General features: G+C 45.1%; 1 protein-coding gene across 1 annotated transcript in view; it reads right to left on the bottom strand.

Annotated features, from left to right (window-relative positions):
• Positions 1 to 1,022: 1,022 nt before the first annotated feature.
• The window catches only part of RRN3 (RRN3 homolog, RNA polymerase I transcription factor), a 29,287-nt gene continuing 14,230 nt past the window's right edge, over positions 1,023 to 16,079 (bottom strand). The window contains exons 10-18 of the mRNA XM_032392223.1: positions 14,014 to 14,106; positions 12,892 to 13,030; positions 10,890 to 11,020; positions 9,528 to 9,658; positions 8,391 to 8,575; positions 6,333 to 6,441; positions 4,589 to 4,741; positions 3,559 to 3,646; positions 1,023 to 2,911 (exon numbers count right to left, since the gene is read on the bottom strand). Of these exons, the coding sequence (XP_032248114.1) occupies positions 2,750 to 2,911; positions 3,559 to 3,646; positions 4,589 to 4,741; positions 6,333 to 6,441; positions 8,391 to 8,575; positions 9,528 to 9,658; positions 10,890 to 11,020; positions 12,892 to 13,030; positions 14,014 to 14,106 (1,191 nt within the window). The 3' untranslated portion in view covers positions 1,023 to 2,749. The remainder of the gene's footprint in view (positions 2,912 to 3,558; positions 3,647 to 4,588; positions 4,742 to 6,332; positions 6,442 to 8,390; positions 8,576 to 9,527; positions 9,659 to 10,889; positions 11,021 to 12,891; positions 13,031 to 14,013; positions 14,107 to 16,079) is intronic.

Below are 16,079 nucleotides of genomic sequence, written 5' to 3'. Positions count from 1 at the left end.
CCACCCAGTCCCTACTGATCATAGGCTCCTCGCCTAGGGACTCTCTGTTCTGCAATTTGGAAATATTCCTTAAATAGACCCAACTCCACAATACGTCAACCAAAAGGCAACTTCACAAAACTAGTGGTGAGATGAAGAGCCAGCTCACAGAGCAAACACTGTTGGAACGGTATCTGTCTTCAAAGCTCCCAGGGAGATTCTGGGACCAAGAATTAAGATCCACCATAATAAGCAAGGCCTGGCGAGGGGGGGGCGGGGCAACGCCCTTCCTCTCTCCAGGTGAGACCACTTCAGCACCAAGGAGGCTATCGGTGTGGATGGAATGCACGATACCCTTGCCTTGGAAAAATTCCTTCCATGCAAGGGCTTCCTCCTTAGCTACTTTCTCACGAAGGCAGCTGGACAGCTACTGCCTTTCCGTGCACTTTCCCTGAATCCTCACAACCCTCAAGTCGGGAACAGTTACGTCCACCTTACAGCTCCCAGTGGAGCTCGGACTTGTTCAAGGTCACACAGCTGGCTAGAGAGACGCCAAGTGTGTTATCCATGACACCTGAGAGGTCCCCGGTCCTTTCACACTTGGACAAATTCGCCACTTCTCGTTAAGGAAGAGCCGACCATAGCCGACAGACAACAGGATAGACCCTGGAACTCCCACCCCAAACGAAAGCCTGGCTTTTCAATGAGGAAGAGAAAAATCCTTTTTCTAGAATTCCCAAGGGAATTTCCCCAATTTCCCCCCCCCCCCCCCCAATAGATGTTCCTTTAGAGCATGTGCATTTTTCAAGGAAGCGTTTGTTTTCCTGGAACCCGTTCAGGCCTGGGGGGTGGCTCTTGTGGTTGGGCGTGCTCACGGCGTCCCGGACACGCTGGCCGCCCCTGGAGGTCACTCTCCTCTGCAGCGTGTACTTTCTTTCCCAGCACCCGCAGCCGCTCTGGCAGGACTTCTGCCTCTGTAACGGAGTAAGGGCTCAGCTGCAGTTTCTCACGGAGCTTCAGCAGAGATCAGTAAAAACCACAGAAAACACAGTATCTGTGTGAGAAGCCTCTTTATTGGGGTACCTCCCATGACTCCTTTACTGGTGTAAGAACCACAGGTCCAGATTAACCATGTCATTGTTTTATTTTCACAATGTTATTTTCCCTCAAACTCCTTTGAAATTAAACATTTATTTATAAAGATACCCTTAACTACATTAAAACTTCTCAACCCACAAAGGCCCACTTACCGTTAACTTCTAGGGACACATTTTCACGTACTCATTTACCCAGGGTACAAAAATCCCACCTTTTTGCCAGCAGTTAAAAGAACAGAGAACCCAAAGGTTTTCAAATGACTTTCCACCAAGTCACCAAAAGAAAATCCGCAATATCCAAAACCTTTTAAACCCATAAAAATTTCTATTTTCCAAAAACATATTTACTCTACATTGCCATCAATATAATTATACAAGAGCATACAAAGCCCTAGGAAAGAGAGAGTATTTCATTACAAAATATTTGTGATCAAGAAAATATCGCTTGCTTTTAAATAATAGGAAAAGTGGCAGAAAAATAAATATGTTTAGAGATGTCTATTTTCATAAGCAACAAAAAAGTACACAAATAAGGAACGAAGCTAAAATATGCATTAGCTACAAAATGAGTCTAGCAGTGTTTGCACACACGTGTTATAAAGTGAAGTTGTTCCAACTCCTCTCTCAGTGTTTAGTTATAAAAGTACAAAAAGAGCCTCCCCGGAGGAGGATCTCACCGAGCTGAAATCCACGATACAAACAGCCAGTAGACGGAGGCTGGAGCTGTAACCTTGGTCTGTTGTCGCTAGTGAAACCATTCTACCAACTAACCCAAGCGCCCCTTTCCGTGCCGTTAGCACAAAGAAATTCTCAAGATGACCAACTGATTCTAGTTTAAAAAGAAAAAAAAATCCAAGTAACATTCCCCTACAAACAAGTAGTTCCAGTTCTAACAGCTCCTGGGAGCCTCAGGGTAAAATGCCATGTGCTGTGTTTTATAAAAGTCCAACCCCACTCTCCGTGCATGGGAATTCCATTTACTCCGAACTCCATGTTTCTTTTAAACCCATTTTTAAACTCACAAGTGTATCATTTGTCTGCTTCTATTTCCCTAAATCCTCCAGCTCTTCCCTCCAGGATTTCATTGGTCTCCAAAGTCCCTGGGGGTCTTCCGTACCAGCTCCAGCTTCCAGCATCAGGGACCAGCTCTGGCCACCTCCCCACCTTCCTCCCGTCCCCTCTGCACCCCACTGAAATCCCAACACACAAATACAGTTCCAGCTGAGGGGCAACAATGTCTCCAAAGTAAATCATTTTAAAGACACTCGACAGTGTCTACATAGAGCATTTTTTCACTGAAAAGAAATCAGATCAACACAGTCCTGTGACTACGGCTCAGACAAAACCTGTGTGAAAAATGCAATCGGTTAAAACAGGCTGTTGCCAATATTAGAAATTTCACAATGATGTCAGAAAGCTGTAACAGAAATAAAATATACATTAAACAAAGAACCAAGCCTTCAACATTTATCATCAACTCCATTCTAAAATATTGCACATGATATCCAGTCTTTTCCTTTTATCTGGAGGGGAGCAAAAAAGAAAAAAACCACGTCCGTTCAGACACTAGAGTAGGTCTACCTTGAAAGTAAGATGCCTGAGGCATGTCCTCGCTCTAGTTGAAACAGGGTGAGCCCTGGTACTGAAGGGCACGATGAGGAGGAATGCTCGTCTCAATCACAAATCCTTGCAATCAGAGGGGACTGGTCTGGCAGATATAACACGGGAGGGGAGCCCACACTACTCGAGGGACTTCGGAAATGCGTGTCAAAGGAGCTCGGAGTGATCCCAACTTCACCTTTCAAAAAATCATCATCCTCATCTTCCACCACCTCCTGTATAAAGAACAGAGGTTATCAGTAGGATCACCAGCAGCAATGTGAAATTTCAAGAGTTCCTCTCAGGAATGTGCCACTTCTAGAAAGAGGAAGGTCAAGAAACATATCTTAATTTTGGAAGCTTCCTCTGATGCACACTTCTCCATGACCAACCACCCACACAACTGCTCGTCACACGTCGTAACTAACAGATTTTAAGCTCAAAGAGGGCAGGCAGCATGATATGCATTCTCGCTCAGCGTCTTCCCCCTTGTGTCTAATACAATGGGAATGAGTGAATGAACAACCACCCCCCTCCGACCCGAGCAAAATATAAAGAAAAAAGAGCTTTCCAATGATTACTTATGAAAAACGAGACTTAATTTGAGATTGTTACTTGGCGGTAATGATCATGTGGTAAAGATCTTAATTTGTTGAGCTGATTTTTAATAAACCTTCACTTCCCAAAGTCCGCTTACAACAGAGTGTCTACTTTAAACATTTAAACATAAAAATTCTTTTCATAAGAACATACTGCGCTTGGATTTTTGTAAAAGCAGAATGAATAAAATGTCATGTTTTGTAGATTTAACATTGCTATGTACTATTTGACTGTGGTCTGTAACCACGCTGGAGGTTCCCAGTGTGCTGAGTCACAAACTTACCTTTTTAATGGGTTTCTTGAACTCCTGAAGCTCTTCTGCACTCATGTCTTCCCATATCTGATAAACAGGATCGATGAATTTCTTCGACCTGTCGACAGAGGTCACATTTCAAAATCAAGTTCAAGGCCACACTTAAGGTCAGACTTGTCTGGCTGGCTCTTTACTCAACAGGATCCATTACCCAAAATAAAAACTATGGCTCAAATAATCATTGTGCCAAAAAATACCAGATGTCAGTACTGTAAATAACATGGCTCCTTGTTTGTAAAGCTTCATCTACTCAGATGGCATATTCAGCTACTGTTTCTCATCTTTTTATTTTCAAATGAAATTATTTCTCAAGTCTGTCAGGACCGACAAATGAGTTAGAATAAGTTCAAATGAAAACAAAATTGTGTTACTCTGAAATTTCATTTTTTATATTCCTACAGTAATTCTACTAAAGATTAGTTTGGGAAAAAAGACCACGTGGTTTCAGTTAACCAAGACTTGGGGGGCCAGATAATCCTAAATCGTGGTGTTGCTAGTTAGAAGCTGCACAGTAAGCCTATGTCCTTATACAAATGCAAAGTTAAAGACCGGCGTGGTGGTTTTTCACCATTACCCGCCCAGATAAACGGCGTGGCTGCTGTTTATCCTCGGCAGCAGCAGGGAACGTGGTCTCTAGAGGAAGGAACAAGTCGCCTGGCAGAAAACTGTGAGCCACGAATAGGCAGCATCCTTCCCATCCGGGAACCTCTATACTGGCAGCCCGTTTCGTGTTGAAAACGACCGGTTTACAGGAAAACAGAAGACAGATGAAAAACCTTTGGTGTCAATCCGGGATTCTTCCTGAACTACAGGGCTGCACACCCCGCAGCCTCTAACAGGCATTCTCTGCCCAAGGCCCATGAAACATTCGACAGGGACCCTGAGCCGCTGACAAACCGATACGAATGCCACTTACGACAAAGAAACCCTCAGCCTGGGGAAAGCAAATACACGTCCCATGTACAGTGCCCCGGCCGGTCGACGGGCTGAGAGTACCCACCTCTTAAGCACACAAGGATCGAAGGGGAAGAAGGTGTCAAGTGGGTTTGTGCAGGTTTGCACCGAGTCCCCGCCAGCTGTGTTTCTAATGACCGGCAGCATCTGGCGATTATTCCTCTCGATGATGGTGTAGCAGAAGACCAGCTGGTATTTGCTGCAGAACGACAAAGCCAAGACACAGACGGAAGGCTTTAACCTCGTGCACTAACTCTGCACGGAGGTGCCTGTTCCTGTCACACCCGTGCTGACCGCACAGATGTCACACATAACACGTGCAAGAAAACAATCACATACAACAGGAAGCAATGCTTTTAGGGCACAGCTTATGGGCCTGCTGTTTACACGCCTGCCAAGGAGCAAGAGGGCGCTTAGTGATACGCACGACTCACTAAAACTGAATGTGTTCGAGGTAGGGCTCTCCTGGTTGGCAAGATACTCTAAGCTAAGTGGCGTCTGCTGTCTGTAAGACAATGAGGAGGCTGGTGGAAAGGGGCTTCTCTGACAGGACTGTGGTCGCTGAGGGGAGCTGAGGGCTCTACCGGACTCGCCTGTAACGAGGCCCAACTCTGAAAAAGTAACAGCTTAAATCCCAACAAACGACTGATTAAAAACCAATTAACAGAACGAGACACAGCAGTTCAAGTCAAATGTACCTGCACGGGTCAAGAGGCGTCCCCAACCCTTTTAGGAAGCAAAAGCCCCAGAACGACACATCAGTTGGACACAGACCTCCGGTCCCAGGTCTTGCTCTCAGCCTCACACGCGAGCCCCGAAGGCCACTGTCCACCGGACCCCAGACCCACGCCTGTCGGACAGTCTGCTGCCACCGGAGGAATATTCTAGGGGCTCCTGCCTCTGCCACCTCCTGTCTCCCCACACTGTGTGGGGACCTTTCACACCCCCACCCCCCAATGCTCCTGCTTGTCGTTTATTCCTTTCCTTAATTCTCTGTTATCATTTTTGAGATCTCAGGAGAGACAGAACACCTTGAACTACATGCCCAGCAAAGGAAAAATAAGATTACTGAATAAGAGCAGCAATCGGTCCAAGGGACTAAGGGATGAAAGAATTACCTCTGTCTTCTAATAGAACAGACTCCTGTGTGTTGAAGAATTTAAGCTATGATCCTACCCTGAGTACCCTGACCAAGGGCTCAAAGTCTCCAACTCACTTTGTACCCGAAGCAGAATCATTCGGGGAATGCCAGACGGCCTGCGTTTGCGCGCTGGCCCCCGGCCACCGGGCAGCCGCTTCTCACGAGTCACGCCGTCTCTCTGGGCCCCCACCATCCCGGTGTGAAACAGGACTTACCACTACCACCCTAGGACCGGGAGGACGCAGCGAGTTCTGCGTGATGCGCGTCCAGGTGCACGGGACCCGGGACCCAGCCCCCGCCGGCCGCTGTGCACGCCTCCCGCGGCTGGTCTCTGTTTATTACTCTAAGAAACATCTTTGGTCGTACCTCCCAGCTTACTGGTTGCCTTACTCATTTCAAAGTGCCGAGGCTTCCGCTGAATTATCATCTTTGAATACAAAGCACTAGCAACTTCCAGTACCATCAAAGCATAAAAACAAAAGCTTCACTGCAGTGCTTCCTGTAAGTAGGGGGTTACTGGTTTTTATGCATTTTATGGTTACTAATTTTACTGAATAATTTCACAGAAATTTAGTGGAATTGTACAATACTGATACTAACACGAACTTATTTTTAAATAATTTCCACCCATAAAGTATAAATAACTTACCTTGTGATTGCGGCAAAAAAGTTAACTACTGAAGGCAGACAAATCTTCAGGGGATTTAGCTGGCTCATCACTATACGTTCAAAATTTAGACTTTGAAGGTATCTCAAACCTTTGATTAAAAAACAAAGCATTTTTTAAAAAGTACAAACATGACAGTCTAAATACCTTTCAACAGCCCGGATTTTTTCACAAATCAAAAAAATTTTTCACAAAGTTACTTGCAGAAATGCTTTAAATAATTGAGGTCCACGCAGTCACACAATGCAGAGCCCCGTAGGAGGTCACCAGGCTTAACCACACTCACTTTTGACTAAGTTAACTTTTCTAAAGAAAACAGCGTATTCTTTCAAAGACCCAGGAGGTAAGCGCACATCCTTAGTGGGCTATGAACTTATATGACAATTTGGAATTCAGATATTTGTAAACTCAGCATATCCTGAGTTTATAGAGAAACCATGAAATCAGTACGAAGTTGAGGCAACACGCCTCTCCCATTACCACTCCCAAGAGGTAATGACTGTATGATCTGGAATTTCTCCTTCCTGACTTCCAGAGACAGATATGTATGCCAATCTGACAAGAGCAAACAAACAGCAAGTCCTGCACGTCTGAAATTATTAGTGAAATTGAGCAAGTTATTCAAGTATGTGATAGTTGTTCATATATCAGTTGTTTTTTTTCACAAGGAAACTACGGAGATAGAAGTAAAATTTAGATACCACTCTCCTGGAACAAATAAATAGAATTCTCTCCTATACTAGTAAAAGTAAGACACCACGCTTATTTTAAAAGGCAAGCAAACCAACTTGTGCTTAAGTATATTTTATTTTAGGAGATTCTTTAATGTATTTTTTTTTAAGTTTTATTTATTTAAGTAATCTCTACACCCAAAGTGGGGCTCAAACTCACGACCCTGGGATCAACAGTCTCACGGTCTTCTGACTGAGCCAGCCAGGAGCCCCATCTTTGAAGTATATTCTGATAAAAATAACTAAAAATGGGATACTGTCATGGCTTACAAGAACAACATCCTCTTTAACCAAGACTTTTGCCATTTATTTATGCCAAAAAAAGCAGATCCTTTGCTTACATTGTGCTAAAACCTTGTCCTACTCCTAGTTTATACAACTAGTTTTAACCTTTTGAGAAGTAACAGATTATAAATAAATACATACACTGCAACACATTCAAGTTTCAGTTTAGAGTTGTGGTTCTCAACTCTCAAGGCAGCTGCGCCCCCAAGAGGACGTGGGGCAGTGTCTGGGGAGCTTCAGCTGTCACAACAGAGTGCAGGGTTGTGGGGGGCCCAACTGACATTTAGTGGGTAGAGGGTGCTAACCATCCTAGAATGCCCAGCACGGCCCCCACAACAACTAGAGAACCAGCCCCAAATGTCAGAGGTTGAGAAAATCTGTAGAGGAAACAGCCTATTAAACCATTTGAATTATTGCAAAGTGCAAATAGTTAAAACCATTTAAATGGACTTAACTGATATTGTTCTTGTCACACTAACTTGATAAACAAGCTTCATCTGGTAGATTTAAATTATATGCAACCTTTAGAAATTAGCAAAACTGAAAACCAGTAGATGAACACTCAAGTCCCTAGATAAAGCAGCATAACTGTTATGACCCCAAGCTTTAGAATCATATTCATCTAATCCCGCCAATCAATATCCTGCGTGTGCTTAGGGTCCCCCTGTGGGGGTGGGGAATGACGCCTGCCTTTCACGGGCCAGCATGAGGACAAGCAGGAAGCGCTGTGCTGGGCCTCGCCTCTGAAGAAGAGCCCCTTCATGGTTCACAATTAGTCTAGATGCCACCCTCTAAAACAGAGGTGCTCCACCTCAAATCCACCCTCTGTTAAAGAGAGGTCTTAGAGGGCTTTAGGGGCCTAAGGGCTGCTTGAAATTATGTTTCAAAGCTTGAGTGTGCACGGGCAGTATTCTGACTCCACAGTTTCCATCAAATTCTCAAAAAAGAAATGCCTGTCCCTTCTAAAGGGTGACTAGTATTCCAGGAAAATCCAGTTCGCATCCATCAATCCCACATCACTGACCTTCTTTCAGATTTCCACTTAAAAGCTGCTCGTGTCTAAAAACAAAAGTGTAGAACACAGCTTGACAGGCTGAATAAAATGGTCCATGGAAAGCAACGTCACAAAATGCCTTTGTTCCTGAATCCTGCTTATTAAGGTATATGTGCAGCCAGTTAACCAAAAGATCGAGGCATGACTTTACAGTACTAGGGAAAAGAAAAACCAAGTCAACTTCACTTGCTTCATAAAAAACCAAAAGTGACACAAAAACACACAACTGTCTCTCACTACAGACTAAGAACAGTCAGTCCGTAGGCTTCTTGATCTATTACCCATGGGCACAGAGAAGCAGCAAACAAAGGAAGGAAAAGGATGGGTGGGCAGGAAGACAGCTTCTCAATTCTAAGATAGAGTGCATGGACCTTCTAGGAACAGGCAGGCCCCTAAAGCTGCCTGAGGTCCCAAGGGATGGACAAGCATCTCCTTATCGACTCAGAAGGACTTCTCTGACGGCCTCCCTGCCCTCTCAGAGGAATAGGGCCACAGAAAAGGGCACATTTAGCAACATTTTACGAGGAGGAGACCATCTGATTGACTTCACCCTTCCCTATGGGGTTCTGATAAAGTCCTGTGGCCTATAATTTAGGGCAGAGTGGACAGATGGCTTTTAGTTGTTGGGGAAGGGTCTGTAACAGCAGCCTTGCCCAAAGACATCTTCATGGATCACTGGAAGAAGTAGGCCCAGAGCTGGCCTCCTAAACAGATCTTTCTATTACCTTTAAAAGGGTTTTTTCTTCAGCTTTAACAGATACAACTGATTCGGAATGCAAATGAAAAATGACAAACCTATAAAAAGAATCAAGACAGTATACAACACCGTACAATACCCACGAAGACAAATGGGTCTTCACGTTCAAGTGTAACCATGCAAAACAGATGACAAAAGCTTTCCATATGAGCTTTTATATCTAAAGGAGACATTTTATTCTGAGATTGCTTTTTGGAAATGTAAACATCTTGCATAAAATGGGGGAACAGATTTTTTCACTTTAAAGGCAGACAAAAATTAAAGCAGGTATTTCTCTGACTTAAAAGACTTTTTGCTATAATCTTTTTAAAGCATGACATAAAAAGCACTTGGAAAATTAGGTTACTTACATAAGAGGAATAAATTTAGCTCTTGCCAAAAAGCTTCCAATATAATTTCCAGCAGCTTGCCTGATGATGGCAGGATTATTTGGATCCTGCAATTTTTTCCAGAGATGTTCCAAAAATGCTTCTGCGAATCCCTATAAAAAGAGAAGGTATTGCTTTAATCTTTTTTAATGTTGAAGAAATCTCTGGTTATCGGAATCCTAAGATTGTAACTCAGCAATAGGGGAAAGTGCTAGTATCTCGGTCACACCACTAGATAAATAACATATGCAGTTCTCATGGTTCTTAATTTTACAACACTCTGAGATAATAGTATTAAAAACAAAAGGTGTTCCCCAGCCTTATATAAGTTCCCAAATGAGCTGAAATTTAGATTCAACCCTACAGATTTCATAGGTTCAGTGACAGAGCTTTGGAATCCGAGTGATCCCACCGTTTAGCCAGAAATGGAAAGCAGGGACGAGCCACACTCGCGTGGGAACCGTGCGGCAGGCCCGTCACAGTGCCAAGTCCTCTCCCGATCTCTGACCGCACGTACTGAACTTACCCAGAAACAGAGACACAGATTCAAGGGCAGTTTTTGACTAATTATGCTAATCATACAAAAAAGACTAATGAAAACTTCTTTTTAACAAAGGCACAACCTCCAACTTCTCGCAAATAACTCTCTTCAAGAGCACTAACACATACTTCAGGGCAAAGTAAATTTAACCTTCTTACCCATGCCCAGCACTCTCCTGACTATTCCAAGAAGCTACAAAACAGTGGCAAAGGAACAGTCTTCTGTATTTCCATTTTTGTTTCCATAACAGAAAGCCACTGCCTAAAGTTTTAAAATTCTGGATTTAGAAGTTGTTCTGGGATCAAGTGAGTTAGGATCAACTGAGAGAATGAAGGACAGAAACAGTTAAATATCCCCTGGGATTTTTAATAGCCAGGACTGGAATGAAAGGGAAGGGCACCGCCTAGTGTACCAAACGCAGAATGGCACTTTCAGAGCACTTGGCCTAGGACGAGCTTTTTTTTTTTTTTTTAAAGATTTTATTTATTTATTTGACACAGAGAGAGCACAAGCAAGGGAACAGTAGAGGGAGAGGGAGAAGCAGGCTCCCGCTGAGCAGGGAGCCCGACGCTGGGCTCGATCCCAGGACCCTGAGATCATGACCTGAGCCGAAGGCAGACGCTCAACCATCTGAGCCACCCAGGCGCCTCCAGGACGAGCTATCTTATTAGAGGCACCAGAAAAGTGAGCTCAGGAAAAAGAAATACCTCATGTCTCCCTTCCCTACAGCCCCCACCCCCAGTTTTTAAGGGAAAATCATGGGTAAGAATAAAAAGCTAAGACCATGTTGACATGGTACTCACCAATTTAAAACTGCAGAGGTAAAACATGAAAAACTGTACATGGCAGGAGGCGTGGGTGGGCAACAGGAGTTTGTCGAAGATGGTTATGAGATCTCGATATAAATCCTTTGTTTTGTTGTTATCTACCTTGCCTAAAGAGAAAATTTGGCATTTCAGCTTTACACATTGTTTTTAGGCTGCCACTTTCATTTACCAAATTTCTAAAAATAAAATACCATTAAGAAACATCACCCATTAGAAACTGAGGGTTCTAGAGGGGAGGGGGGTGGGAGGATGGGTTAGCCCGGTGATGGGTATTAAGGAGGGCACGTTCTGCATGGAGCACTGGGTGTTATACGCAAACAATGAATCATGGAACACTACATCAAAAACTAATGATGTAATGTATGGTGATTAACATAACATAATAAAAAAATAAAAATAAATAAAAAATAAAATACAAAAAAGAAATATCACCCATTAAGCTATGATTATAACAAAATGCCATTTTTATTTTGCACAGATTTTCCTTTATAACCATAATAATCCAGCACTGACAATGAAGCAGGCCCTCACCTCACACACTGCTGTGATGCCATGAACAGGAAGCCCTTCTGAAGGGCAATTTTACTAGTTATGTGGCAGATGCCCTTTTTTTTTTTTTTAAAGATTTTATTTATTTGACAGAGAGGGAACACAAGCAGGGGGAGTGGGAGGGAGAAGCAGGCTTCCCGCGGAGCAGGGAGCCCGATGCGGGGCTCAATCCCAGGACCCTGAGATCATGACCTGAGCCGAAGGCAGACGCTTAACGACTGAGCCACCCAGGCGCCCCTGGCAGAAGCCCTTTGATCCACTAATTCTGCTGCTAAGAATTTATCACAAGCACATTTCCAGACATATACATATATACAAGGATGTTCATTACACATTTATAATGGCAAAAAAAAAGGAGCGGGGAAGGCGCCTGGGTGGCTCAGTCGGTTAAGCATCTGCCTTTGGCTCAGGTCATGATCCTGGAATCGAGCCTCCCCTGCTCAGGAGGGGAGTCTGCTTTTCCCTCTCCCTCTGCTCTTCCCCCACCCCCCCCCCCCCCGCCCCCGTGCGCTCTCTCTCTCTTGCTCAGTCTTTCAAATAAATAAAATCTTTAAAAAAAAACAAAAAGAGGGAGGAGAAAAAAAAAGAGACAATTAAATCCACACGATCAATAGCAACCTAGAAGGACAGTTAATGGTCTGAGAAAATGTTCACAGCAGGTGGAAAAGGGCAGATTATGAATCACTGTGTACATCATGACCCCCAAATCCACTGAAAAACACACTCCTAAATATACACATGCTAACAGAAAAGAAAAACAGTTCAAAATGCTAATGATGGTTCTCTAAATAGTGCAAATGCAGATTTAAATTGTCTTTTTTATCTTTTCCTATAGTTCCCAAATTTTCTCTCATCAACTGTATTATTTTTATAACAACAAAAAAATTAATAACACCGTCAACTCAGATTCAAGTCCTATTATTCTGAATGGCCAACTATCATACTTAAATCTTTACGATGGGAATAAAGAATCCTGTTTTCATGGCAAAGCCTCCAAACGCAAAGTTCCAGGACAGCAAGAAGCACCCCAACTCGTTCACTACAGCATGACACCCCCAAACTCAATCCCTAACACCAAGCACCCTGTACCAAAGTGCACTACTCTCAGAGGTCCTGAACAACTTGAGTGTGATCTGATCCCCACCTAAAACTGACCAAACTCCAGACATCGTCCCCGACTACGACGGTCTGTGAAACCATCAGGGACTTCGAAGACCAGTAACTGCGCCCGAATCCGGTCCCACCCTTCTCAAGCTCTGTCACACTGGCAAGTCACGGCATCTCTCTAAACCCGCTTCGCCCCATCCTCGGAACAGTAACTTGTCCAGGACCTCTAGGAGGACTATGTCATGTATGAGAAACACCGAGCACACAGCCAGGCACGCTGCCACGTTCAAATGCAGCTACTGTGACGAGTGCAGCTCGTTACCATCTACGTAGCAGACGTCCTTGATGTAGGACAGCAGCAAAGACAGCAGGATGTCCAGGCGCTCGGCTACAGGATGGACCATGTGATCGAGTCTTTGCGGGTCAGCCTTTGCGTCATATTCAGTGTCTTCATCCTCATCCTTTGAAGATAAAGGTCAAACTGACATTAAAAACTGGAGTCAAATAGGTAAGAGGGAAAATTCTCAGAGCTGATTATTTCCTTTGAATGATAAAACAAAGAGAAGACACAGACCCCCTCCTCTAGGCAGGGACTCCCCACCAGAGGTGTGATCCTGAACCGCTGGTGGCATTCCAAATAAAGCAGATTCCGAGCCCAGCCGGAGAGTCACACGGAAGGCCCTCTTGGAGAAAGGCCACGCGAACACCACAGCTTTCCCCCAGCTCCTGGGACCCACTGTGCTGGGCCCTGCTGGTGCCAGGTCTCTCCCAGGACAGGGCACCCCTGCTGGGGGCACCGGTTCTCCGGAGAACCGCCCTTGCACTCCTTCCTGCCCTCCCCAGCCGAAATGACCAGCTGACAAGGGGTCACGGGAGGCCGTCTCCCTGGCTTCAAGCTGGGATCCAGAGCTCCCGGGATCGGGGGTCATCGCTAGGGTCATCACGCTGTAGCTATTTTCCAGCTGAGAGCAAACTCTCGCTTAGTTCCTTTCCCTGCCTTTCCTGCTTCTTCACACCCTTTGTCCCTAGTGACCTAAATCCCCCTCTCAGGCCCTCCTCCTCCAGTGAGCCCGGCCCCCGGCAGAGAAATACTGCATTAAGACCTAAGACAAGTAAAACAAAGAAATCACACAGGTATCCTTTCCTATTTATCGCTCCTTCACAAACAGTATGTGGTTTATAAAACAAAAAACAAAAAAACAACAACAGAAAGCACAAACGTAAGAACAAAAATGAAACCTACTTCACCACTCCCACATTCACAGGCTTGGAAGTAAACAAACTCTACTGGACAGTAAGCAACATGACAGCAGCTACTTATTTAAACCTCACTTTCAAGTTTGCTGAACAACTATTTTAAGCTAAAGCCTTGCAGAAGATGAGGGGCCGTTAGCCATCTCCTCCCACCCTGTGGAATTATGAGCTGTCGTTAGTAAGTGCTGACCATATTGAAGAGTCCTTCGGTGGCGTCTGGCCCGCTACCAGTCTGAATGGCTGCTTCTTCAGCATCCTCAATATCCTGCCGGGATGCATTCACCTACATTATAACAAGGGGGGAAACAGATTGAAAGCAGTAAAAATACAACTACTTTAGGATGCCTGAGTGGTTCAGTCGTTTGGCTGTCTGCCTTCAGCTCAGGTCATGATCCCAGGTCCTAGAATAGGGCTCCCTACTCAGCAAGGAACCTGCTTCTCCCTCTCCCTCTGCCCTTCCCTCACCCTTCCACCCTGCTCCCAATATCCCTCACTCTCATGCTCTCTCTCAAATAAATAAAATCTTAAAAAAAAAAAAAAAACAACTATTTTGGGGCACCTGGGTGGTTCAGTCAGTTAAACATCTGATTCTTGGTTCTGGCTCAGGTCATGATCTCAGGGTTGTGAGATCAAGCCCCGCGCTGGTATCTGCATTCAGCGTGGAGTCTGCTTGAGATTCTCTCTCCCTCTCTCTCTCTGCACACCGCCCACCCCCCCCAACTTGCTCCCTCTCTCCCTTAAAAAACAAAAGAAAAATACAACTACTTTATTCGGGGACTGGAAATTCGTCTGATATACATACTTTGAAGGGGTCCACATGAGCACCCCTTCTGGCCCTATAACTCAATACACAATTACGGTGCAAACTTACCAACTGGTCTGGGTCACAAAGGAATTTACGAGACTACAAATCACACCCCTTTCACTACATACTTCTATAAAATCGTTATGAAATGCAGTGTGCTGGTCTAAATCAGTTTCCACAAACTGAACATTCATTCCAACTCTTAACATGTTGTACCAGAAGCATGTCATCCATCAACTGAACAGGAAAATGACAAAATGCAAGTCAACTGGAATTACTGAATATTCATTGTGGTATATAACCCTATCTCGCTTCACACAACATTCAAATCATACATTTTTTACTCTCTCTACATGACCTCCTTTCTACGTGTGCTCTCCACCGTTGCACAGTATGAACCACGGAAAGACTTCACAGATGATACGTGCAGCCGGCCAGACAGCCTTCCTCCCAGTGAGCATCGCGCCAGCCTGCCACCCTCCAGCTCATCCCCGGCCTGCCGCGCTGCTGCCTCGTCCCCCCCCCCCACAGTATCGGGGCTCTCCTCCATCACTCACAGCTCCTCAGGCCACAGACCTCATGTCTCCCCCAACAGCCCCGCTCCATCCCCTCCTATACCCTCACCAAGGCCTCCAGCAGCCCCACTCACCAACCACACACTCTCCCCTGAAACACAGCGTCCCCTCCAGGGACACGGCAGCAGACTCCCTCTGGATCACCAAATCCAAGGACACTGGCTCTGTTCATCCTCCTTAAAAACGTCAACAGTAGCTCACACCACTGACCAAACCCTTCCTTCTTCCAGATCCTCTGCAGGTGTCCGTACTCACCTTCCCCACCCATCACACTTCCTCTCTCCCGACTCGCCGGCATCCCGGCACAGGTGCGTCCCAGCCCCTCCCGGCCGCTACCACTGCTTGCTGACCGTTCTCCATCAGGCACCCCAGCTGCACCCCAGTCCATCCACAACAGAACTCTTCCTCTTCCAACCTCCTCCTGACTTTTCTCCTTACTGCTAACACACCAACTCCATTCCCCAGGGAGCAACTGCTCTCTTACCCTGTACTTCTCCACTTCCAACCCAGTCCCAAGGACCGGTTCGCCTTTCCTCCCCCATGTCACTAGAACCCACCACTTTCCTTCATTCCCACTGCAGGCCTCTTTAAAAAAGGGTATAAAGAATTCAACATCACCTCCTTAGGAATGCCTTTCTGACCCCTTCGCATGACATCAGGTTTTCCAGCACATAACGACACGTGTTCCACTCACAGCATTTACCACGACTGTACTTTCACATGTGTGTGACCATCTAATGCCTTGTTCCCCAACCAGGAGAGATGGGACCGTCTATAACCAGCAGCACATCCATCAAGTTCAAGAAATGTTCAAAGAAATCAAAGGTGGAAATGTGGATTCTTCTCCATCATTGCTTCTATTGTTTCACATATTAT

This window comes from Phoca vitulina, unplaced genomic scaffold, assembly GCF_004348235.1.
Source record: "Phoca vitulina isolate PV1807 unplaced genomic scaffold, GSC_HSeal_1.0 scaffold66, whole genome shotgun sequence".
NCBI classification, from domain to species: Eukaryota; Metazoa; Chordata; class Mammalia; order Carnivora; family Phocidae; genus Phoca; species Phoca vitulina.
Note: the sequence above shows the minus strand (reverse complement) of the source record. Positions and strands in the feature narration are given on the sequence as shown.